Source organism: Neomonachus schauinslandi, chromosome 3 (assembly GCF_002201575.2).
Source record: "Neomonachus schauinslandi chromosome 3, ASM220157v2, whole genome shotgun sequence".
Taxonomy (NCBI): domain Eukaryota; kingdom Metazoa; phylum Chordata; class Mammalia; order Carnivora; family Phocidae; genus Neomonachus; species Neomonachus schauinslandi.
The window spans coordinates 171,283,135-171,311,127 of NC_058405.1; the positions used below are offsets into that span (position 1 = coordinate 171,283,135).

The following is a 27,993-nucleotide window of genomic DNA, read 5'->3' on the forward strand; positions in this document are numbered from 1 at the left end:
TCAGAGCACAGAGAGGAATGGGGGGATGGTTGTAGGAAAACTTATGTGGGAAGGAATCTGTCATGATGGGTCAAACTCTACAGTGGCTGAAAGTGGGAGCCATTCTGAGGTCTGATGATGGCAGGTACTCGCATGACCACACGAAATATCTTGAAATCAGGTATGTATATGTCCCAGAAAGTAAATAAAAGGCCATCTGGCAAAGAGTTCAAGGCTACTGGCTTTGGGGACAGACAGATCCAGGTTCTAATCTCAGTTCGGTCACTTGCTGGGTGACTAACATAGGCAAAGCGCCGAGCCTCCCTATGCCTCAGCTTCTTTGTCCGTAAAATAAAATAATTCTATCTCACAGACTTATTTTCATGAAGAAAGTGATTTAAGATAGTAAAGCCCTTAGAATTGCACAGAAAGTATTACCTCTTATTTTCCTTCTTTGAAAGAGTGGTATGAGACTTTCAAAGCTATCTGAACCCTGTCATACATTAGAGAGAGCCCAGGCAATGAGTGAGACACCACCCCACTCCCGCTTAACTGAGTACACACTTAAAGGAGAAGTGTGCTGGTTTCACAAATACTGCTATAAGCCATGAAGACTAAGCAGCAGGTGGCCTTGGCAACATGGCAGATATCTGTTCCTGGGGCTAGAGACCCCTGCACTGTTGAGCTAGGGTCACTGGTTCAGCCTTTAATGACAAGTTTAAGTTCCCTGAAGAATTCCAAGAAATACCTAGAAGACTTTTTCAAAGACCACAAAATTTCTGCTCGAGCAGGTAGGGATTTGGAGCTAATGACTTTCAGGAATTGACTTTAATGCTACTGTATTAATCTTCAAATTGATGAAGTCACAAGTGTAAGAAATTAAAAAAAAAATGAATGTAAGCACCTCAAATTTTATAAACAGCAACACATTTCTTTGAATGTATTTCCTGGTCAACCTGACCATCCAAAGACATGTTTTAATACATGTGAAAATCATTAGCATATGCACAGACATGAGACATGGCCATTCCTAAATATTGAAAACTGAGCTGTACTGTTCACCAGAAAAAGTGTTTTGATGCCTCAGTTAATTAGAAGTGCTGCTTACTTCTCTGGCTTCTAAGCAGACCACTGATGGGCTTTTGTCCTTTGTAAGAATTTTTTTAACTTTATCCCTCTACTTTATATAATTATAAGGTGTGAGTCTGAAGATGAAAAGAAAAAGAATGGTAGGAAGAAACTCGAAGTTCTCAAGTCTTCAAAATGCAAATAAAAAAATACAGAGGAAATAACTAGTGTTTGTTAGTGTACAGTCTAGTTTTCTGAGCTGGACTTTTTTTTTAAAAAGCAAGCATTTTTTTCCAGTGTTTGTCAAGACCATTAAATTTACAATCAATCTTGCAAGCTAGTAATCAATTCTGTAATTGTAGATATAAAAAATGCTCCAGCCTAACAAAAATTGGTTTCCAATGGTGTGTTAGACCATCCAATGAGAATTCTCCAAAGCCTATCCAAACTTGCTATCCATAAGAAAACTAACAGTTTAATGAGCAAGAGTATAATCAGCTTGTGACCTGATGCTCTCAGGATACTTAATTTGTAATCTAAGGGTAAAATCCACATATTTGAAAGCTGACAAACTCAGCTGAGAAAACATAACTCTAAACCCATTCAGAAGAGGTAAATGCTAACCAAACATTTTACGTGGTACTTGAAAGTAGAGATTTATTCTTTACAGCCCTAAATTTTTGTCTATATGTGTCTGTGTGTATAGATCTGTGTATTTCCATGTATGTGGTATATAATGCTATTTTATATATGCAAAGGTGACATTACATGACTTGCTAACAACATGCTATAGCTTATCTTACTAGGAATGACAGCAGATTTATACCAATCTATTCACACACTGATGTTCGTCATGTATTTTCAAGATGGCTATTTGAGGGATATGTTTTTACCAATGAAAGATTCATCCTGCTTAAAAAGCCAAAATTTGAAAATGAGGGTAAAAATACTGCTTTTTACTGTGTAGGCTTTTGTTCCAAAAAGTGGTAGAAATCTATTTATTGAGGCTTGGTCCTGAGATTTATTTTATATACCAAGTATAAACATAGTTTTACAAGCTAAGAGAGAGAATTTTCACCTAAATATAAAAATTCTAGAAAGTCACAGCCTCTTTTTCGGTCATTTCTCCCTTTCTTTGATTAGCCAGAGATCCAGATTTAGTCGAGGCATATTTGTCTACCTAAGAATAATATCATCTATAAATGATTACTTTGGTTGCACTCTGTTTTGTATTTCTAACAGGCTTCATGTCACATAATTGAATATAGTAAGATGGAAGTACAATACCTTGAGCTGGGGAGTCCAGAGTGTACAGCAGATGTTTAACAGATTTATGGAGAGTTTTGAAACCTTCGTTAGTTGTGACATGTGGATAAACCTTTTGCACCACCTGCAGCGCACTAACGAGTCGAAAAACAATTAAACCAGATCGCATTTCAGGGTTTGCAGATAAAAACAAAAGGTTAATTCAAGGAGAAAATGGCTACAGTATAGAAAATTATTCTTACAGCATAAGAGACAAGATGCTGCTTTTGTTGTTTAATTACTTGTTTGTCTGTTCATGCACAAAATCCTCCCAAAATGTTGAACCAGACAGAGCACTTTAAAACGTTTCCTGGATTCTAAAGACTTGGGAACTCAACAGCCTAAAAGTAAAGGAGTAAAGTTCACATCAGTTGTTTCTGTTAAGACTTAAAAATAAGTGGTTAGGAATAGCAATGTCTGATGAAAAGGTGTCTTTTTTTCTTTTTTAAGGTAAAGATTAAATACTGGAAATTATTTTCATTAAAAATCAAGCCCAGAGAGAAAGGACCCCATTTCAGGAATAAAAATTATTTATGCATTTGATTAAAATTTATCTTTTGCTAAACAAGTGGTAATGTTTTTGAAAAAGAAATGGAGCTTGCCCTAATTAAAGACTGCTTTCTATTCTCTAAGTGTCCAATAGGCACTACTCCAGGGGTAGCTCAAAATTAATATCGAGACTAACTGGCATTATCTTTCTAGAATTTTTATGTTACAAATAAGATGGGCAGTCTGTACTGGGGAAGGCCAATCAGCAAATTCACTTATATGTGAGTTCATTCCACATTTTCAAAAAGGAATTCGTTTCTTAAGAAACAACTGTTTCTTAAGTACATTGTATTGTCATTAGTACATTAAAAAAAGTTGTCATTGTACATCTGAATTCCTCAAATACTGTGATTTATATCAATAATCAAGGACAATGCTTTAATTTACATGAGTAGTAACTAGAACAATAGGCTTCATTAACAATCTGCCATTATAGGGTTAATTGTACAAATTAGCTAACAGTTTTTCCCTATGTACCCTAGTCATCTAAAGGCTCACTCCAGCAATAGATATAGTATGTGCACATACTTTCATGGTTTTCTATAATATTTTTTAAATTTTTAATATTTAGATTAAGGTTATTTTAATTTCAGTTCCCTAGCTGTGAATAAAAGCTGTATTTGGAAAAATAAATTTTGAGTATCTCCTAGTTTCTAGTATAATGAGGTACACATGTAGATATGTGCATACGTGTATATAAACATGTATGTAATTTGATTTAGTCCTCTAATAGTTCCATAAAGTCTACTTTATTTGCCTTGTTTTACAACCAGAAAGCTAAAGCTCAAAAAATTACATAACGTAGACAAGTTTACCCAGCTATTCGTAAGTACAGCTGATTTTGTCTAATTTCAAAGTTTATGTTCTTTCCATTCTACATCTTGCCTCTGGCACAGAAACTTTGCCCGACATTGCTGGGCAGGAGGAGGGCAGAACATTTCTGCACAGAGCCCACGGGCATTGTTAACTCGTTATTGTGTTTGGCCATAGAGGCACAGCTGTATTTTTCTCATCTCTGCTCTATATACATAACAGTGGATACCTCAGGCATATTTATATTTGCCCTAAGAATCTCCTGGTTCTCAGACTTTGGGGTGCTTCTGAATCCTGGTGACCATGGAGACCAGATAGACGGTCTCAGGTTATAGATTTCTGCCAGCCTTCTCCCAAGTTGGCCCTCTGCCTGAGTCACCTGATCTGCTGTCTCAGAGTAACACCTTCAAAGACTGAACAATTGGCAATATCATTAAAGCTGTCAACATTATTGTTATGAATATCATTAATAAAATGTCAGTAGACTTAATTCATCTTTTTCTAACAAAATGTTTAACTTAAAAATAATGACACCTGGCCCTCATACTCCCTGAAATCCTTTGAAACATTTATTGATCAAAATATTTTTATTTTATTTCATAGATTTTTTCCCTGCTCTTTATCATATAAAAATGGAAGTTATGCAAAAAAAGTCACCCTATAAGTAAAGATAATTTTATAAAAGAGTTTTCATGATTCGTATTTCAGCACAGCTTTCTCATAAATGGTGACAATCACATATATTTTTTCCATATGTACTTCTTGAATTTTTTGAGATTTTTCATTTTTGCTAATTTCTGTCATGAGATTAACATTATATAATCTGGCTTTGGTGATGGGTTAATAATGATGTATAACTCAATAATACAAAAAGTTTTGAAGGAAATGACTAAAGTTTTTGTTGAGTTCATTTATCCCCTAATACTTGATCAACAAGGGTAAGATAAACCAATGAGACCCTAATTTGGTATACAGTAATTGATGTGAGGAAATTATGGCTCTTAATGACACTATCAGTTTAATAACAATAATAAATATTTATCTTTAAAAAATGGTTTAAAAAGGGCTCTCCAACAGAAATATAATGCAAGCCACATATTTAAATTTTATAGTAGTCATGTTAAAAAAGTTAAAAGAAACAGATGAAATTAATTTTAATAAAATATTCTACTGAATCCAATACATCCAAAATATCACTTCAATAGCTAATCAATATAAAAATTGTTAATGAAATATTTAAAGATTTTTATTGTTCTAAGTTTTCAAAATTCCCCATGAATTTTAATTTACGGAGCCTCTCAACTCAAATGCTAAATTTTCATTGAAAATATTTAATCTCAGGGAGTGTGGGTGCCTCAGTCAGTTAAGCAGCTGATTCTTTTTTTTTTTTTTTTTTTTTAAAGATTTTATTTATTTATTTGACAGAGAGAGAGATAGCGAGAGAGGGAACACAAGCAGGGGGAGTGGGAGAGGGAGAAGCAGGCCTCCCGCAGAGCAGGGAGCCCGATGCGGGGCTCGATCCCAGGACCCTGGGATCATGACCTGAGCCGAAGGCAGACGCTTAACGACTGAGCCACCCAGGCGCCCCTAAGCAGCTGATTCTTGATTTCGGTTCAGGTCATGATCTCAGGGTCCTGGGATCCAGCCCTGGGTCAGGCTCTGAGCTCAGTGGGGAATCTGCTTGAGGATCTCTCTCCCTCTCTCTCTGCCCCTACCCCTGCTTGCATGCATGCTTACTCTCTCTCTAAAAAAAATAAATTTTTAAAAGAAAATATTTAATCTGCATTTAGATTTCATTATAATGACAGATGAAAAAGTAGGTTCATATACTAACATTGTTTCAAACATACAAAAAGGTTTACCATTAACTGAACCAAATATCAGTGTTTACAATTTAAATAAAGTTAAAAATTCAGAGTTTTAGTCAAAATCCACATGCAATTATCATATTAGAAAGCCATATTAGATAGCCAAGGGCTACCATATTAGAAAGAACATAAATTATGTATAAATTAGCAATAATAACTAAATTAAATATTGACCACTTAAAAAAAACAGTTGTTTAGGGGTGCCTAGGTGGCTCAGTCATTAAGCGTCTGCCTTCAGCTCAGGTCATGATGCCAGGGCCCTGGGATCGAGCCCCACATCGGGCTCCCTGCTCCACGGGAAGCCTGCTTCTCTCTCTCCCACTCCCCTGCTGTGTTCCCTCTCTTGCTGTTGTCTCTCTCTGTCAAATAAATAAATAAAATCTTTAAAAAAAAAAAAAAGAGTTGTTTAAAGTCAAATGTCATTTACCTTTTTTTTTTTTCTGGGGGAGGGGAGGAGCAGAGGGAGAGGGAGAGAGAATCCCAAGCCGGCTCCAGCGTGGGGCCCTACACAGGGTTCGATCTCACAACACTGAGATCATGACCTGAGCCATCCAGGTACCCCAAATGTCATTTACTTTAAAATAATTTGAAGCCATTTCTTTTAGCTATTTCTGTGTTCTTTTTCATTATTATGTAGACAGGTTTACAACATTTGTAATCATGACCAGACAGATGCTCTATTGCATAATGCTATAATATGCAATAATTTTATTTTAAATTTTAAGATAATTAAAATAACCACAGTAAAATGCCCATCCTGTATAACTTACTTCACTAAAATGATGCCTAAAATATTTTATTTATTTATTTTTAACCCTAAAGTATTTTTTGGATCTTCTACCTCCTATGGAATATCATTTAGTGGGATTTTTGTTTTTTATTTGTTGTTTCTTTTTTTTTTTTTTTTTAAAGATTTTATTTATTTGACAGAGAGAGAGAGAGACAGCTAGAGAGGGAACACAAGCAGGGGGAGTGGGAGAGGGAGAAGCAGGCTTCCCGCTGAGCCGGGAGCCCGATGTGGGACTCGATCCCAGGACCCTGGGATCATGACCTGAGCCGAAGGCAGACGCTTAACGACTGAGCCACCCAGGCGCCCTTATTTGTTGTTTCTTAACCAAATTTCATTGAGGTAAGATTCACACACAATAATATGCACCTATTTTAGGTGATAATTCAGTGAGTTTTAACAAATGTATATACTCATGTAGCCACCATGCTAATAAGATACAAAGCACTTCAATAATCCCCAGAAAGTTTCCTCATGCTCCCACCAGTTGTCCCGGGATCCACTGTTCTAATTTCTAACAGTATAAATTAATTTTATCAATTTGAGAACTTCATATAAATTGAATAATATCTATATATCCAGTAGGTTCTTTTTTCGGGGGGTGTCTGGATTCTTTTGCCAGCATAATATCCATCATATTTATTCACATTATTGTGTGATGCAGTAATCTGTTTTTCTTGTTGAGAGGATTCCAATGTATAAATAAACTATAATTCTTTCGCACTTCTATTTATGGATATTTGTTCTTTACCCCCAATTTTTAGTTATTACAGATAAATCTGCTGTAAACATAACATACCAGTCTTCATGTGGGCTGCATTTTCATTTTCTTGGGGAAATACCCAAGAGTAGAATGCTACATCATAGGGCCCTACTGTTAACTTCATTAGAAGCTATCAGACTGTTTTCCAAAGAGTTCTGTTTGTTCTGCCAACAGCTGGGGTTGTCCATCTTTTAAATAAATTTTATTCATTCTACTGAGTGTGTAGTGATGTCTTACTGTGGTCTGATTATTACTTTGATTCTTTTTTATTGCTATGCTATATGATTCAAATGATTCTCCTTCTCCTTTAGTTGATTTACCTGTTTGCTTGTTAAGACAGAATATAAATAAGAGCAAGAGGATGAAGTGCCAAAATTCTGGGTGAAAATTACCCTAAGTGCTAAAATGAGGACCAGTCTAAAGAACCAAACTTCTTAATATCTTGCTTCTTCTGTAATTTAGTTATGATTGGCTATTGTGGAAAGAGCATAGGACTTGGATTCGGATTCCTTGACTTCAGGTCCTGCCTTTGCCACTTACTAGTTCTTGAACCTTGGGCTGGTCATTTGAAAGGATTTGTTTCCTCTTCTACAAAATGGGGTTATCTGTTGTCTCAATTCCAAAGCATTGTTGTGGGATTAAATGAGATTAATGTACCAACATAAGGTCTTATTATAAGGTCTTTGAACAAACATAAGCTCTTGGAAGTTTTCCAAAGAATATGAGAACACTCTCTTCTGGTACCTCAGACATTAGAGATGGAATACATTATGCTCTTAATGACATATTAGAGAGGCAGCCTGGATTCTGGAGTTAGAAAACCCAGGTGTAAACCCTCCTTGTTGCATAATCATCAAATATTTAATTTTCATGACCTTCTTGTCAGCTCATTTATAAAATAAATAGTAGTTTAGTTGTAGGATTTAATGTGGTATATATAAGGGGCTCAGTAAAGTGCCTGATATGTAACAGACACACAATAATTGATAGTTATTGATGTAGTGTTGTTGTCGTTTTTAATGCACATTTCCAAATTAGCTAGATAGGAGTCCAAGTCAAAACCTAAGTGCAAGTCCATTAAATTCTAAATGCTGGCCACAGTCTGAACACTTTTATAGGGAAAGTAGCCTTTAAAGGGGTTTCTCCTGCAAAAATAACTTCAAATCTTTGGTCATATATGTCAAATAAAGCCAACCCAATATGCAGGTTTAGAAAGATCATTTACAGGTTGGCTGCACACGAGGGGAGCCAACCCCACTGAGGTGGCTCAGTTTAAAACTCAAACCAACAGGTTGTTTTATATTGAATGATATCAACTAAAACCCAATGGGACAGTTTATTCTTGGGCAGTTTAAATGCTAAATGCAGAGTTCTGGTTGTCCTGAATGAGCGTGAGCCAATGTTCTAATCTACCGCTGGTCCTGTTACACACCTCTTTTTCAGAAGGTCTCCAATAACAACTGAAAATAGATTTGTTAAGATTAGTGTCCCTCCTCACTTCCTCACATACTCTTGGATAACTCTGATGACTGAAGTGTGTGTTTTTTCTTTGCTTAACTAACACCCTAAAAAATATAAAAAGACTTATTTGTCCCACTCGATTCTTACATTTTCTTACCTGTTTGCATTTTGAAGAACATCAAGTAGACTGCTTAGTGTTGTATCATTCTGGAACACATTTGGAAAACTAGAAAGAAGCTGCCACACAGCCGTCTGCTCTTGGACTTGTGAGAAGAAGGACAGCATTTTGACCATGTCCTGAAATACTGTCTTCTGGTTACTGGGATTACTTGATATCTTACAAATTGACAAACAGGGCAAAATGGGAGTTCAGCATTTTTAATCACATGGCTTATTGTTTTCAAAAGCATTAAAAATTTAGATTTTCACATAATTCTGATTGTCATATAGTTTGAAGTCATTCTTTACTTGGAAAAATTATAACCATTTCTAATATCCTTAAACATAATTGGATTTTTTCCTATACCTCCAGAAATTTTGGTTAACAAAGGTATATTTATACAAAATATTCTAATTGCATTTTTGGAAATTAAAGTTAATTTCTTAAAATGAAATTAGCTTCTGAGTAATGTTTTTGCTTTTCCCTAGGATCTTGTTTAGGAGTTACAGACATATCTTCTCTGTATCTTTTAGCAAATTTTTATTATTTATTATTTGGGTTGAGAATGCTTAAATCTATATATATATGCTACTATAATTACACATACACACATACTTAATGGAAGAAAATATTTCCGAAGTTTTGTTGCCATACCAGGGACTTTAGTTATAATAAATGATTTATAGTGAGTGAACCTATGTAACAATATCTTATATCATAAGCAAACAAAAACTGTGACTTTTGCTCCTGCTCTGGATCATAGGATCCAGTGAGTACTTTCAAAGTAAAGTATTTCTTCATTATATTCCAACCCAAAGTAATTTTCTTAATAAACTCATTCATACTGGTAAAGTTAGGCTTTTGTTCAGCTGTAATTCAAGTTCTTTCATGCAGAGAATGTGATTTTGAACAATGCATTCTTAAGCACACATTCTACCCTACATGACTGCCGAATTTGTTTAGAAAGCATTTTAAGTGCTCTATGTTGAATTAGGGTTATTATAAGTGTCTCTAATCTGTTTCATTTAGAAAACTCAGATTACTAAAGGTAATTCAAGCATTCTGTACTTAACAAAAATTATAATAAAATTCAGAGAATCAAGAGGAAAATACCAGAAGTGGATATGTTTCATTTATTCCTGTTTATAAAATTTTAAGAAAATTCTGAGTATTTTTGTGATCTTTCATTGTATGTGGGGTTTCATTACATGTAGACTACGGGTGCCTTCTTTGCATGTCATAGTTTAAGAATAGCATGTAGATGTGGTCATTACTACTTTACAGTATAAAGTCCTTGCCCCTAATGTACAATGTTTTGAGGAGAGGGATATATTGTTTCATCAAAAATCAGCTTTTCAAAGTAGGTTTGATGTTAGTGAGAAAAATTAAAAAGATAACCCATTATTCTAATTTCTGAGGGTTATATGGCTCCAATAGTCAAATTATTAAACTTACATTACAGCCTGAGTAATCTTACTTAAATATCTCAGAGAAAACAATCTTCATTCACCATATAGCAAAACCATCTACAAAGATGTGTCTACAACAACCATAATGCAATATTTTTGGTTCAACAGTGTAATCATTTCAATCCTGCACCTTTAAATGGAAAGCAGACATGACTTAGAATTAGATATTGTGTGAATCTCTGTGTGAGGAATCCAAGCCAAGGGTGAGCACATATTTCGGTCAGCATTTCCCAGTCCATGTGAGCTATGGACTTAACTCTGACTCAAGTTGAATCACTTTGTGGATACAAGAATGGAAACAATACATTTCCTTTCATTGCTTAAGAGGTCTTGATCAAATTAAAATATTTACACTCACCTGAGAGAACTGGTTTGTTAGTTCATGGAGCGAAGACTCTAAAAAGGTCATATTGGATAGACAAAATTTGTTAAAAACGTTTTTTCCCTAGAGTTGTCCAAGAGAAGGCATAATGAGTGGTATAGTCTGGATAGTTCTCACACAGTTCTCTTCGTATGTCTTCTGAAGTTGAATTTTCCTCTAACAGCTAAAAATATGTGTGAGAAGAGTGGGATAATAATGTTAATAAATATAGATATATAGTAGTCTAGTCTTCAAGGAAACTGACTTGCCTTCACAATAGCGATTTTAGGGCCCTGCATTATAGCTAGTATTTTAATATTATAATGTTATTTTAATAACACTAAAATACATCTGGTTTATTTATGAAAAGTTACAAGAGAATGTGTGAATATGGTAATTCTTGTCATTGTTATGTTTTAAATGATTCATATCATTTAATTAGTTCATTTAAATGAACTAATTTCCTGTCTCTCACCAGAGAAACTAAATGCACCAGATCTTTTCTGACAAAAATCTTCAGACATAAAAAATCTGAGTTTTTCCTGGGCATTTAGCAGCAAACCTGGGTGTCCTAAATCTTTGTGACACTTCATGGGGCAACTGGCTGCCATCTTTGGAAGACTTCCAGAGAGGAGGAGTTTTGGCATCCAAGACCCACAGTGTGTTTTTTAGAGAAGTGGACCAACATGGATTATATTTCATTTGTAAAAGCAAATGCTTCATTTAGGAATTATATATATGAAGAGAAAAGGAAAACATATAAATGAAAACACATAAAGGTATATAATTCACAACAGCAATAATTGGAAAGTGTTTCCATAATGGAATCATGAGCCCTCCATATATTTCACAGTACAGACCAGTCACAGACACAGCGCTAATTTCAGGTATAATAGTGATCACATTCACCATTTTAAGTTGTTTAGGTATTTACAGAACCAATTATATTTAGCTATAATGTTTAATGGGTCCTTCCTAACAATTAATTCTTATAACCCTGTGAGGTGAGGACCAATTAACTTTACCTTCCCCTTTAAGATTATGTCACAAAAGCTATGCTCTGCCTTCCAGTGACGCAACTTCTAAGTGAATGGAGCAAGACAGGATCCACTTATTCTAGGATATACTGTAAGTGCCAAGTTTCTAGTCATTCATCCATACCTCTTTCTTAACATTACACATAAACTCACTCCAAAATGATTTCTCCACTCATTTTTGCAAGGGTTGCAAAAAGCAGTAAAGAGAAAGAAAGAAGAATCCGAGAGATTGCTGACACAGGCATCAATATGTCATCCTAATTTTTACATCCCTTCCCTGCTCCAACTACTCTAAAAATACGTATCTATACATAGAAAATTCATTTTTGACTTATCTCCACTGCATATATGACGACTCTGTGCGGCCTCACAAAATTCTGAAATTTCATTCCATATGAGAAAGAGAACTTGGGAGTTTCAATACAATACAGCGGTATTTTTGAGAACAACGTTGTTACTCTAAATATTAAAGAATTTAACTGATCCAATGAAGACTTTGTGCTTCTAGGAACTAATATGGAAGAAATAGAATGGAATAAAATAACTTTCTCTAATTTACATACTGGTCTGATTTAGGGACACTTTAAATTGGAATTAACTGGGCATATTGGGGTTTTTTTATGCCAAATAGGGAGCTACAGGTATCTCAAATATTATTCTTGTTGGAACTAGACTTTCAACATCTAGATAAACTGAATGGGAAAGTCTTATATTTCAGCCAACACTGGCAGAACTGCCTTGATGGGTAATACCTTTCTTGGAATCCCTTTCTGTGTTGTCCTTTGGCTTATTTACATAAACCAGTTTATTGAGATGCCTCACTTACACAGGATGTTAATTTAAAGGTAACTAACAGAGACATATTAAGCAGCAGAGGTTATGATCACTGGAATATGAATAAAAGTCAAAGCTATGTCCTATATCCTATGTTCCATCCAGATGGAAGAAATGTCTACTGCATAAAACATAAATACATTATTTAAAATGCATATGTGTGTATGACAAAGAGAGATAGTGAGTGACAGAGAGAGTCTATTAGCAAATGTTGAAAAATGATCTCTTTTTAATTTCTGAAGAGCACATAAAGCAAGGGCCAGCCAAATAAATGTATGAATCTGGCTGAATGAAAGACAATAAGGAAAAGTGGGGATTGTAGTCAACAGAAGGGTACCCATTCTGCCTAAAGGCATTCAAATTCAATTTCCTAAAATCCTTACATACACACACACACACACACATTTAGCTCACAGACTGCCAGTTTATGCCTCTGATAGAAGTTGTTTGGTTTTTTTTTTTGCAATCTGGAATCTTAAAATACGAAGGATCTATAGGTAAGCTCTCCAAACTATGCTAAAGAAAAGGATTTTACTACTTTAGGGAGATATTTTCCATAGCTCCAAATTTTCCAAAGGCATTATCTGTATGGATGAGGCAGCAAGTTTAGTGAGTATTAGAGCTTCATTTGCTGTCAAACCCCTTTTTTTCTTCCCTGTTTCAGAAAGTTAGAAGATTACATATAATGCTACCTTATTTCTTACTAAAGGAAAATCTTAAGTTTGATTAAGGCACTTAACAGAGAAAGAAATAACTGTCCAAGACCTTAAAGAATTCAGAATGTCTGAAAATTAAGCTTTTTTATGGAAGAGCTCCTGTGAAAAGAATCTTCCTAAGATACTACTCCAAATCTCTTCCTACTTGGGAGATCCTTTTGTTAACCTCAGAGGCATTTGTTCAACTGCTATTTATTATCAGTCCATTACAAAACTGAGTGAAATTACCTTTTCCAAACTAAGGATCCGGGCAAGGACTTGACTGCCATTGAAAGTATCTGTTCCAGTATTTTCCAAAACAGAACTTGGACTGGGAAATACTATGGCTGTAATAGAAGAAAGAACAGATCAGCATTCTAAACAGATACACAAAAATGGGCAGATTCACATAAGAATCCATAAATATCACTTGTGCCCTTACATCCCCCACAACAAGAATGTGCTCAAATATGCATCTTCCATGAAAGTTTTGTATTGGCAAAATGGCAAATTCCGTCATTATTTCTTTTCACATAAAATTGTGATGGTTTTGGTCTGCTCTTGGGTTTTTTCCAAACACTTCAGATGTCATTTGCTTTCATTCCAGTTTATGTCATTAAACTTCATCACCAATATTATTGCCTAATAACGTGAATCATTTCTGTGCAGGCCTAGAGGATTTGAGGTGCCTCAACAAGCTCCACAGATCCATCATATCTAGCATCTGTTCAAAGGATCTGCCAATGCACATCTGGTGATAATGGTTTTCTTTTTAATTATTCAATTGGGAGGCTGAAATCTGCTTAGGATCATAAATTCTTTCCTCCCCAAAGTGTTTTCTGAAAGATATTTCAGGTCAAATAAATGGGATGAAGCAATTAGTCCAAACTACAATATACTCTAAGTAATTCTCAAAGTAGCTTCATCTAGTACTATTTATGATGTGGCGGGGTTAGGAGCATTAGCTAGAAGGTTATGTTCATACCTATAGCATGGATGTTCAGTAAGCCAGTATGTTAACCTTTTATCAATTTTGGACAGAAATACTTTGTTATACTCACAGCAAAGAATCTTAGTATTCAAAGATACAGTGATCTATCATCAGGAGGGCCTAGGTTTTGTTATGACGCCTGTGGGGCTGAAGAATTTACCAACTGATTCCTCTGGATCAGGCAATACATTTGTGAGATGAGTGGCCAGGGTAGAAACATAATCTGTGGCTACTGAGCAAAGCAAAGCTTACTGGACCACAACACTATGATCTTATTTCTGCTGTGCTTTAAGCTACTCAGCCAAATACCCTCAGATCGTTCACAACAGAACATTAACTCCTCAGAACCACTCACTACTGTATTCCTACTACATTAACGCAGGACCTTTGTCATTTGGTTATTTGCATTGGTATGTTATTTAATGTCATGGTTTTTTGTTTGTTTGTTTGCCTATAGTTCACATACAATGTTACATTAGTTTTAGGCATACAACACAGTGACTCAACTTCTCTATATGTTATACTGTGCTCACCACAAGTGTAGCTGCCATCTGTCACCAGACAACACTATTACAATATCAATTTTATTCCGTATTCCCTATTCTGTGACCTTTATTGTTGTGGCTTATTTATTTCATAAATGGAAGCTTGTATCTCCCACACCCCTTCACCTATTTTGTGCGTTCCCCTACCTCTTTCCCTCTGGCAACCATCAGTTTGTTTTCTGTATTTATAGGTCTGATTCTTCTTGTTTGTTTATTCATTTGTTTTGTTTTTTAGATTCCACTTATGAATGAAATCATATGGTATTTGTCTCTCTTAGTCTGGTTTATTTCACTTAGCATAATACCCTCTAGGTCCATCCCTGTTGTTGCAAATGGGAAGAGTTCATCCTTTTTTTATGGTGGCATAATACTCCAGTGTGTGTATATCTGTGTGTGTGTGTGTGTGTGTTTGTGTACCACATCTTCTTTATCCATTTACCTATCAGTGAACACTTAGGCTGCTCCCATGTCTTGATTATTGTAAATAATGCTGCAATAAACACAGGGGTGCATGTATCTTTTCAAATTAGTATTTCATTTTATTTGAGTAAATATCCAGTAGTAGAATTATTGGATCATGTGGTACATCTATTTTTAATTTTTTGAGGAATCTCCATACTGTTTTCCACAGTGGCTATACCAACTTACACAATGTTATAGAATCTTATATATCCTATGGCATTTTTAACAGTACTTCTTTTTTTTTCCAGAGCACCAATCATGTTCTAAACACACAGGAATCTTTGTTTCATTCACTAATATATCCCCAGGACATAGGACTGAGATTACATGATAGCAGTCATCCAATAAATATTTGTCAAATGAATGTAAAACAGTCCTGCTGTTTTGAGAGTTTATTCCCAATTTATGGCTTCTAATGAGTGTCTCATGACTATCTGCATCAGAATTACTTGGTGTAAGGCTCAGGCAGCTCAGCGGGAAGGTTTTCTGAGCACTAAAGTGTGAAGCCCCTGGCCTGGCTGTGAAGGAAGCACACAGTCCCACTGAGAGACTGGGATACTGAGCACTGAGGGGGAGGAAGGAGGGTATAGTGGAAAGAGTCCCAGCTTGGCTGCTGGTCTAGAACCAGGACTATGGTAAGCACACACAGGACATGTGGCTTTGTTGGGCTTCAGGGTCCTCCTTTGTAAAATGAGAAGTTTGGGCAAATTTCTGAGATTACATCCAATAACTTTTTTCTTTTTTTAAAATTGAAGTACAATTAACACACAGCGTTATATTAGTTGCAGGTATACAATATGGTGATGCAACAATTCTATACATTACTCAGTGCTCATCAGGATGAGTGATCCCCTTTATTTATTTCACCCCACCCGCCCCACTCACCTCCCCTCTGGCAACCACCAGTTTGTTCTCTGTATTCAAGAATCTGTTTTTTAGTTTCTCTTTTTCCCTTGTTTGTTCATTTATTTTGTTTCTTAAATTCTTAAATCATATGGTATTTGTCTTTCTCTGACTTATTTCACTTAATGTTATACCTTTTAGTTTCATCCATATTGTTGCAAATGGTAATTTTTTTTATTACTGGGCTTTCTAACCATCCCAGCATCATCTAATCGCAGATGACTGGAGTCCCTAGCCAATTCTGGGAAAGTGTGTGATTCTCAACATCATATTTTGTACCATCTAGGCTTTTGCTCCTAGAAAGTATTTTAGTAAGAACTTAATTTCCAATTATTCTCAAGAACTTTGCATAATTGCTCTGCCACACTCAGGCAACCTTAAGGAACATTTAGATCTCTTGGGAATATTCTAGGCATTCTATCTCTGTTTGAAAAATTAAAAGCATAACCCTTTCAAAGACTCGACCTTGCTGGCTGTTCCAAGAGGCCTGCTCTAAACTCGACAGAAGAGAATGTCTTACCTGGTGATGTGTGCCTTCCTTCTGGAACTTTGGTGCTCTGGAGTGATAAATTGCTGTCCTTCTCCAGGTTGGATGACTTTCTCAGAATTTCACTAGTGAAGAAAAAGCAAGAACTCTATAGCTTCACCCACATTAATTTCAGTTAGTTACAGCAATGTATTATGTGGCAGATTCCAGGGCTCTCTGAGGACTTTCAAATTTTTAATATACTTTCTAGGATCATAATGGAAGAACTCACCTAACCATACACCAGTGAATATATAAGAGCTCCTACAAGGTAAATTTTTATTCAGAGAAAGTGGCCTAGATGAGGTTTAAAATAGTTATTTTTACTTTAATTTTATAAAAAGGAAATTATTTTAAAAAGACATAAGAGCTAAATATTGAAAGTAATCATGAGACACACACACATATATATAGTATATGTAGAATATATATATTCTTTTATTTTTTATTTTTTTTATATATATATTCTTTTAAAAAGATGATGGATCTCAAACAGGTAAGAGCCCAAGGGTGCTTCCGGGACTGAAACAAAGGTACGCTTATTTGTCAACCTTGAAAGAAAAACAAGTTTTATATGCTAAATTACAGATGGCATTTTGAGGACTATCAAAACTGAATACTTATAAGGCAGATTCAAGGAAGAAAGGAAAGAACACACATTTATTGAGTATCCAGTCTGTGCCAAGTTCTGTGGCTGTTGTCATTATAGGTGGCACCAGGTGTTAAAGGAATGTATAATGATGTAAGTAGATCTTTTATTGTACTGAATGTATCAATGTGGTAATAATAGCATTGTGGTGCCAGGAATCTCCATACATTGTGATCACACTAGCTTTTGGAAGAAAACATTACTGGACCTTTAGTAACCTTCTTTTGAAAAACTCACTGCCTGTTTAGTTGATTATCAAAATGGAGATAATCATATTTTCTTGAAAACCTGATGTAATTAAAGTAAGTGCCTAAAATAAATGTATATATTTCAAGAGTGAAATCAGTTCAGATGCCTGGATGTGAATACTTTTCGGAATTCCTAAAAGTTGGTGAATTTCATGTAGTTGTTTATAAAAGAGCTTATGTAAGGTATATAAGGATGGATATAAAAATATAATAGTGAAAAGCAAGAAGTTCTACTCACTGCTGTGGTTCAATTTAACCTTTTTAGAAGTAAGATCTGAATCATGGTTCCAGGGTACTTTGTGACTTATAATTGGGATTTTTTTTTTTTTTAGTGTGTCCTTTTAGTAAAAATGACAAGAGGAGGTGATATTTGTTTTCATTCCCTAGTGTTTTTCCAATATTCTCTATAAAATGTACTGGTTGCTCTAAAAGTTCTGCATTCTTAATGTATATTTGAATTATTCATGACCATGACTGTATTCCCCTAAATCTTTTTACATTCCTTATGCTGACTATTTGGATGGGAAAACTGCTTAGATAAAAATAAGAACTGACCTGTACATTTTCCCTTCTCTCAACAGAAGTTTTAGAAAGTTTGAGAAAGTCGGGTTCACTTTTCTTTTTCTCAACATTTTTTTTTTTAGCTAGGCTTGAAATACTATAAGGAAGTCTACTGAATATCAACACATTTTAAAAATAAAGGGGAAAACTGCCTTCATAAAAATTTTAAGGAATAGGGACAGCAACAAAAACCAAAGGGAGAATGACAAAGATCAACATGAGCAAAGAAGAAGCAAGAGAAAACAGAGACTAAATAATATATGGGAGTAGGAGAGAAAAATAGAAGAAGTGATAGGAAACTAAGAAAATATAAGTTTAGAGAAGCAAAAGCTGCATACTAGACAGAAGACATCTTGCCCATCTTCTCACATTCAGAGAAGCACCCTAAAACTATTCCTTCAAATATTCTTTAAAGACCAAAGAAAGACAAGCTCCTCCCTTTCCCAGCAAGCCGCTGGCTCAGCAGGTCTAAATTTGCTCAACTGTAAAATGGCTGCTTCCAGACAAGCAACTATGGAGGCCTCTCTTCTAATAGGACCTGTCCTTGACCAGGAAGTACCCATGTTTACATTGTCACCCATGCATACATATTATTGGAGTGGGGAGGTGATCCCTCTCCTTGTATGTGGCCTTGCTGTGTGCCTTTTTGTTGGGGTGAGAGATCAGAATATCAAGTGGGCTTTGTGGTTCAACTGCTTACAAATTCCCCCCAGTTTTATTTTGCATTTGCAAAATGTGGTATGATGGCATGTGTCCACTGTCACTGCACGACAAAAATTATTGCCTCTAAACTCTTAAAATGGAAATTACAAAATAAATGTACAAGAGAGCACTGTGGGTAAAAAGATGAATTAAGGTTATATATTGAAATGCAGTTTACTTCCCCCAAGCAAAGGTAATTAATTTTTTTAAGTCCTTATTAAATTACTGATGCAGGGCAGGAAGGTAGCCAGTACTACTGAGTTAATGGTAATCTCTGAACTTTCTCATTAGCATGACCACACTTATAGACAGAGCACTACATGCTTCTTGGAATGACAGGTGAGAAACAGTACTCTTTCCATGATTTCGGACAATTTAAGCACTCGGTACATACTTATTTCATACCGTTTTTTAGTGCATTGTGTTTGTTTGTGTACCTATTCCTGCCACTTCTCCATTTTAGGCAGTGATGTCTTTGGAAGTAGGCACCATGTGTCATTCATCTTCTTATTCCAAACACCTAGCACAGTATTAGACCATAAGATCAGACGGCTAATTAAATAAAAAGAGACAGTAATGCTGGGGTGTGGCAGAAAGTGCTCTGGCGTTAGAAGATACCTTTGGAATCCCCGTTCTGCCACTTCCTAAAACACCTCGGTCATTGCCTTCCTCATCTGCAAACTAGGAATGACAGATCTACCTCGCAAGAGCTGTGAGTGCTACCATTCAGGATGTGCTCATCCAGTGCCTGCCTGGGCCCTGTCATTGTAGGCACTCACCAATATGAACTGTCAAAAAATGATGGCACAGACACAGCCTTTAGGTTGGAGCTCAAGTCCCGTTCTTATGCATCTGTGCTCCAGATATAGTCCCTCTGGAATACTAGAAACTGCAAGATCTCTGGACACCAAATGGATGTACCCTTATTATTCACAGATCTGGACCTGTAAGCACTGGCTAGTGAGGTAGGACAAGGCAAAGGATCTCACCCAGGGTTTTGTGGGTTTTGTAATCCCTTCTTCATTTATTACTTATTTATAAGTATACTTATAAAAGGAGTTTTCCATTTGTAGTGATGATCAGTTTTCCCCTTCTCAAGCTGTAAAATTCTTCAGAAAAGACTACAGTGTACTGCACTGGCAGATGGGAGGATGCCTAGCACATGGCAAGCATTGAATACTAGATAATAAGGAATATCATTTGGAAGAACAGATAGCTAAGGACGCATATTTTTTTTAATAGCTTAGCCTGTCCTCCATTGCTGCATATCTATTTCTGCATAGGTCCTTACAGAGAAAACACCCAGGAATGGCATGGCAGACAATAATGTATAATCATGCACTGTACCTACCATATTCATTGATTAACTCGCCAACATTTATTAAATTCCCACTATATATAACACAATGGAATAGTCAAATAAGGAGTTGAGATTATAATACACTAATAATAATAGCTAAGTAAGAACATGCACAGGGGACAATGAGAACACATGACAGGGGCTGCTAAATCAGAGCTCTAATTTGTGTTTCTTAAAGGGCAAGATTCTAGAATCACAACCTTAATTCAAAGCTCTTGCTACCTTAAACATTTTCCTTCATCTTTTCACTAGACGAGTGGTTCTCAACTGGGGGCAATTTTGGCCCCTCCTCCCAGCAGACATTTGGCAATGACTGGAGATGTATTTTTTGCTTGTCACAACTAGGGGGAGTGCAGTGTTACTGTCATCTAAGGGGTAAAGGACAGGGATGCTGCTGACCATCCTACAATGCAGAGCACAACAAAGAATTATCTGGCCCCAAGTAGCAATAGTGCTGACGTTGAGAAACCCTGCAGTAGGCTACTACAGATAAGTGAATTTATTCTGTGATGACTCATCCCCATTCCCACTCCCTAGGATGAACTCAGGAGTTTTAAAAATCTTATTCAAGGAGGGCATATGGTGGAATGAGCACTGGGTATTATATAAGACCAATGAATCACAGACCTGTACCTCTGAAACCAATAATACATTATATGTTAATTAATTGAATTGAAATAAAAAAATGTTAAAAAAAATCCTTCCAATTTCTTAGAGGTTGTTTGAATGAGAGATACTGAAAAAAAAAAATCCTATTCAAGAACTCCAAAAGCTCTGAGGAAGTCTCCGAGAATCTATCTCATACTGGATATTTCTGGGAAGAATATTAAAGCAAATGCAAAACTTAGAAGCCCCCTGAATCCAGCACACAGGCTCACATGAGTCCAGAAAATCCAACCCTCTAGGTGGGGCAAGAAAGTCTGAATTAAATTTCTAAGTGGCCCCTGGGATCAATCAACTACCTTTTATGGGACCCAGACATTTGTACAGTACCATGGAGATGTCTAAGGGATTCTCCTGTATGATTCTGAACAAGTAGATTCTGCCTCAGTGGCATTTATAGGTCCCTATTTTGGAATGGAATTCAATAAAAGAAATAGCTCAGATTCAAATGTTAAATTTAAGATACTGGAAGGGAAACTAGGCCCAGAGTACATTTTACGTCTTCTCAGACATGTCTACCAACAGTAACATTTGTGAAATGTCACATTTATAGATATCATTATAATGGTAGAATTTATTCACTCATACTAGATGTCTCTCTATTTCCTGTGAGTGGGAAAGATTACCTGTGTAGGTGGTATCCATGTGTGCCATGGTAAATTTTGTCTATAAAAAGAACTGCTTTCAGAGAAGACACATATGGCAAGTCCTAGAAAGAAAATTCTGACATTCTTTTTTGCCTCTAAGTGTTAGTTAAACTTTTTATATATTCCCCCTTTTTCCCCAGAATAATTACACAGGTATATAGTGACTTTAACCCTTTATTTTTTACATGGCTAAATGATTCTAGAACGGTTACAAAATGGTTATAAATTACTCTGAAGTTAATACAGCATGTGACTTACACATCCCCTGTCATCCTTATAGTCAAATGAGGACACACATCTGTTCTACTTCCACTTACTTTACGTTCCCAGTGATATCTTTAGGTCAGTTTCTAAACACAACCATAGTTTCCAGTACTAAACAAAAGCCTTGGCATTTTAAAATTATCCCTGGGGGCTCCTGGGTGGCTCAGTCAGTTAAGCATCTGACTCTTGATTTCAGCTTGGGTCATGATCTCAGGGTTGGGAGATCGAGGCCCACATCGGGCTCTGCGCTTAGTGCTGAGTTTGCTTGTCCCTCTCCCTCTGCTCCTCCCTGCACTCGCACTCTCTCTCTCTCTCAAATAAATAAATAAATAAAATCTTTAAAAAATAAAAAAATAAAATTATCCCTGAATAACATACAGTTAGCTCTATTAAAAGTTCCGGCTAAGCCAATAGGAGCAGAGGTATGAGTTTGGAAACCACAGGTCATGGATGTGTGCTGGCATGACAGAGATAGGGGAGCAAATCCATAGAGGCAGTTCTCCTACGGGATTCTCAGGAATGCTGAACCACTTCTCCCAGTAACGACCCTGTGAGCTCTGGAGGATGATTTTCAACTTTCACCAGCTGTGTGAACGATGGCCCAGCCAGGGCCTCCCACTGTTCTGATACATTCTCAGAGGCAGTGTAGAGGGAGGAAGGACCACAAGGGTAAGTCTTGTGACGTTGGATCATCAGTTGTACAAAGCAAGAAAACCCATAAATACAATGTTTCTTTTTCCAGACAGCTAGTTCGAGCTGATGCTGAGTACGGTGTTGGATTTTTATTTTAAAGCACCTCATCCTGAAGCTAATGCCTAAAGAAGTATGAATTTAATAACAGAAGGCTGGTACCGATGCAAAAACATCGAAACCCTTGGTGACTGGCCAGCAAGCAGAGGCAGCCGTGTGATCACATCTTTAAGAAGAGCAGCCTATTAAAATAAACATGGTGAGCCTCTTTTGATGAGGCCAAAGATGGCATTTTCTTCCCTGCACTTACAAAACAGAAAAAGAAGACTGTTTTGTTTCTTAATAATCTTCCTTTACCAAAGGGAAGCAATTTAGTGGAACCACTTACCCAGTAGCCATGCCCCAGTTTCACTGCACGGCCGTATAAACCATAAAAATTAATAGCATGGTGGGAAATATCATTAATGCAATTTTATTATAGTACATAATTTTCTAAACTAAGTTCTAATTACTTGGTAGTTTAGAGAAAATACTGAATATACAGCAATATACAGTTTGAGCTAGACAAACTACCTGGTAGTTAGAATAAAACAGAAAAAGTGCACATGGTCATCTGCCCAGAGAATCATCAACGGAGGATAAAATAAAGCTGGACTTTGATTCTAGTTCCAAAACCAACTCAGTGGCTCATCTCAGGCAACTCTGTGAGTGTGGTTCTCTATGATGTCACACAGAAAAATACTCCTTTTGGGGACGGTACATTTGTAGTCTTAGATATTGTTAACAATTTCCCTCATTGTAACTTGGTTCTTCATGAAAAAGAAAGATATAAAGTTGACAGCCCCAGCTAGACCTGCAAACCAATTTGTTAATAAGAACATTAATATTTCCCATGTCTGTTCTAACCCTTGGTTCATGAAATGTCTCTCTCAGGAACAACCCCTTCGTGAAGATCTACCTGATTACTCCACCTGAAAGCTCTCTGTGCTTTAAATATGGAAGGTGTCTTCCTTCAGTATCCTTCTGGTACTCTTCATTGTACTCTCTCCAGTTATGATGATTGGTTTAATATATTCCCTTTCCTATTAGAACATAGGCACAGATCATGCCTAATTCACCACTCGCATGGGGACACACAGACTATGAATTATGTTGAACAACCAAGATGTCATGCTTCCGTCTTAGCTCTACTCTGATTACACAAGAGGGCATAGGCTCGAGTTAGCTTTTGGTCCCCTTGCAGAGGTAATGCAGGTGTTAGTTAAGGTAATGCTTGTATATACTTAGAACATGCTGGTTTCATACATAATATGTCATGTCATCTCCCTGCTTAACACTTTCCAATGGTTTCTCATTATACTAAAAATAAAATGCAAATCCCTTCCCTTTTCCTATATGTTTGATTCTGCATGCTCTGTCTCCCGTGTTTCTGTTCGACATATTCCCTACCTCTAAGTATCATCTCTCACTACGTTTTAGCAACATTAGCCAACTTTCTGTTTCTCTAAATGGTCAGGTTTATCACCCACCACCTGAGGATTATCTGCTGCTGCTTTGCCTGGAACACTCTCTTCCTATGCTGTCGCTGGTCTCTTCCTGTCCTTGCTGGTCTCTACTCAAATGCCACCTGCTGGCAGAGGCCTTCTCCTGCCACGCTATTGACTTCCTACCTTTCAACTTCTAGCCCATAACCTGCTTTCTTTTCTGGCTAGCACTATTGTTATTATCAGTAATTATACTATTTATTTATTTGGTTGCTCATTTTTTTGCTTGCTTTTCCATTAGAATGCAAGTAACAAAAAAGTAGAGGATTTGTCTGATTCACTTCTGTGTCATAGTGCCTAGAACAGGTCCTGGCACAGAGAAATTTCTCAGGCATTATTTCTTGAATACATTAACAAATTAATGAAGGAACACCAGAATGTTTTAAGCATTAAGACTCATTAACTTATTGAAACAACACAACCAACGTGAATTAGCAACTCAACAATTGTGTTTTCTGAGCTACTGCCCATGACAATTCTTGGTATGTTTCTATTTTATGCTAAACAGCTTACAGTTGCTTACTCTGAAAGTATCACCCATATTATTTGATAACCAAAATCATAATGATGTCACTAGAGAAATAGTGTTAAATGCCAAGGAAGTTAAATTAAATTTCAGGCTCAAGTATCTCTGATTAGAGATAAATATAATCTTTCCTTGAGAAACACTTAAAAAAAATCTCTAACCAGAATTATCTCATGGTTGACTCAGATAACAATACTGTTTTCAGTTCAGACGGGTGGGTTCCTGGGAGTCTCTTTAGGTTTAGAATCCCAGGACAGAAAATTGAGATTATAGTCATGTTGAAAATGGTCTAGATTATCTTTATTCTTAGCTGCCTCTCACACCATAAAATAGGACACCCATTAACCTCATTTAAAGGTTGTTATTTATTAAGTATACTTTCAATTATATTACTTTGATTTCTAGAACTTTATTTATTCATTTATTTTTTAAAAGATTTATTCAACTGAGAGAGAGAGAGAGAGACAGAGAGAGCATGAGTGGGGGGAGGGGCAGAGCGAGAAGGAGAGGGACAAGCAGACTCCCCGCTGAGTGCGGAGCCAGATGCGGGGCTTGATTCCAGGACCCTGAGATCACAACCCAAGCAGAAGTCAGACGCTTAACCAACTAAGCCACCCAGGCACCTCCGATTTCTAGAACTTTAGTTTCCTTATTTGCATCTCCTGGTTTCTGTTACATCTGGAAGTACCACATAGAGTAATATAAATATGTCATGTTTCCAGGAGATAGTGCCCCCTAACATTGCCCTATATCTGAAGCTTGTGATCAAGCTTAGGACAAAGTGACACTGACAATTTGAGGTGGAATAGAGAATCTCTGAGGGAAGTTAAGGAGGAATGCCTTGGCCACCCAGCTTAAAAAGCAAAGTTTGGGTAATCCATCTAAAATAGATCATGCTTACTCCCACATAAACATGGTAATTTCAATGTGTACCCAACTTGTTCATTCATATTTAGATCACCACATTTGCAGACATAGACAATAAAGTCTTATATCTAACCCAGGAGGGCTTCCTGAATATCTCATAAGTAAACAAATTCTGATCTCTCAAATCAACTGAACACACTTGGGAAGTGCCCTTACCTGTCCTTAAATAGTGCATCATCAATTCCTTTCCTACGAAGCAGATCTTTTGGACCATAGGGTGTGTCTTTGCATTTAGAGTCTGTGTCACAGAGTAGGGTTTGCAGGAACGGGAAGAAGCCAGTACTAGGAAGATTTCGAGGTGCAAGGTAACCTGAAATTAAAAAACAAAATACAATAATTACATCACTATGGCATTTGCCTTGGAAGGGAAGGACGTGTAGTAATTCTGTTTTGTGAAATTACCTTCTGGATTATGACCATCTGGGTCCACTAATGTATCAAAAGACGTAAAAATGCCTGTTGCCCTACAAATTTCTTTTCCTGGAATTAGCTGCAAGAATGTCCGCTAGAGTGTTTTAAAAATAAATCACAGTATATCCATATCATAAAACACAATGCAGCTAATAAAAATGTTGTTAAATAATATAGAAAATGTTTATAATATCTTGCCAATTAAAATGAGTAGATCAGAAAACAGCATGACCAGAATAGTTAACAATCTTTAAAAAAAAAATGTATATTTAAAAACCTGGAACAGGGGCACCTGGGTGGCTCAGTCAGTTAAGCGTCTGCCTTCGGCTCCGGTCATGATCTCAGGGTCCTGGGATCGAGCCCTGCATCAGGCCCCCTGCTAAGTGGGGAGCCTGCTTCTCTCTCTCCTCCCTGCTCATGTTCTCTCTCCTCCCTGCTCATGTTCTCTCTCGCTATCTCTCTCTCTCAAAACAAAACAAAACAAAAAACCTGGAGGGATTTCCTCAGAGGTATATTTCACATGATTTTTATTTATTTTTGTTTAACTATATAGTAACTATTTTTTCCCACAATGTACATGTCTTCTTTTGTTATCAAAGTCATTATAAATGCAGCCAATCTTCCAGATACCAGGAAGTATTTCTGGTCTCCTCAAAATTTAACATAACATAAATAGGATTAATTATCCTATACACACAATATTTTTTTCCTATTTAAAAACCAATAATAATGGAATAAATAAATTCTCCCAATTAAGATCACAGAAAACAAGAACTGTAAGAGTAAAGAGTTTTGTAACTTCACTCTAACATTTGCTTTATAAAATATGATGATGGTATATACATGTCAAGAAATAGGCAAACTGTAAAGCACAAACCTTTTTGCAATTAGGTCTAATATTAAAACACTAGGTTCCTCTTTGGGGGAGTATATGGAGACAATGAACTTTCAAAAAAGGTAGGTTTAGAAACTAAGAATAATTCCAAACTGAAAATTAAAAAGCAAAACCTTAAATTCTTCATGAATCTGTCAAAAAGGGTGTCAGTACAAGTCTGTTTTCATTATAAAAAGGAAGAGGAAAGGTTAAAAAAAAAAAAGAAAATAGTAAGAGCAACATGGTTAAGTAAGCATTAATATATTAGTAGAGCAAATAATAGATAGAAATTTGATCTAAGTAACTTAAATACAGCTCTACATACAGAAAATTGGAAATAAAAGGGAAGGGGCGATAAGAAAGTTGGCCAGAAGTAAAGAGGAAAAAAAGGAGAGAGGTTGGAAGATGGTGTCTCTCCTAACATTAAACCCAGTGAAAACTTCACTGGGAAGTGGACCTTCACTGTTTTCACTGTAGTGCAATTTCCTGAATGAACTGGAGAGTAGCAGTCAAATTGCCCATTAACTTTTCACATCACCTGTCTATCAAAATTCTGCCACAATGGACTGCATACAGCAAGACCTTTACAATTCTGCAGTAAAATTTCACCACTAATGGTGATCTACCCTACTACATAGATCCCAGCTGCAGCTGCTCCCCCAGAGTGTGGGTCTGCCAATGGTCTTATTCCTATTTGACTTCAAACACATGCAGTGGGTCCTTTGAATGGAAAGCTGATAGTAGGGCAACAGAAGCAGATGACTCCTTTGCTTATTCCATTTATCAAGGTGATGGTATGGCTGAGCCAGGCAGTGCTGAGAACAACAGCTCGCGAGAAGCCATATCCAACAGGAAGAGAAGGGAAAAAAAGGGAAAAGACATCATAGGAAGAATATCTGAAAAGAGGTGGCACATGACATCCAATTTTAGTTTCTCTGGCATTGATTATAACTTTCAAATTATTAAGAGAGGAATTTGGAAGCGTTTAAACCCACAAGATTCCTCACTGTGGTTACGATAGATAAGTCTACTTTATAGGAAAATTCATCACAGGGTTGCTTTAAAACCTTTTTAAAAGTCCTACAATGTTCAAAGTACAGACAGTTCATGCTTCACATGGATTTTCTGACAACTAATATTTAACCTGTTACAATGGGTTCATTCAAATGAGGAATTGGTTTGGGTGTGTACATGTTATAGTAAACACAGTGCCATGCACAGCATGGACTGCCTCCATTATTTATCTTACCATCACCTTTTAACTAAGAACCATACACTCATTAAGATAAGGAAGTCTGTTGCAACAACAATCACTGATTTATTAAGCATGCACTTATTCACCATAGTATGG

At 36.4% G+C, this 27,993-nt stretch overlaps 1 protein-coding gene across 1 annotated transcript in view; it reads right to left on the bottom strand.

Moving 5' to 3' along the window:
• ABCA12 (ATP binding cassette subfamily A member 12) overlaps positions 1 to 27,993 on the bottom strand; it is a 168,926-nt gene that overhangs the window by 89,360 nt on the left and 51,573 nt on the right. The window contains 7 exon segments of the mRNA XM_044913734.1: positions 2,335 to 2,447; positions 8,751 to 8,929; positions 10,581 to 10,667; positions 10,669 to 10,767; positions 13,399 to 13,496; positions 16,571 to 16,662; positions 25,514 to 25,667. Coding sequence (XP_044769669.1) covers positions 2,335 to 2,447; positions 8,751 to 8,929; positions 10,581 to 10,667; positions 10,669 to 10,767; positions 13,399 to 13,496; positions 16,571 to 16,662; positions 25,514 to 25,667 — 822 coding nt within the window.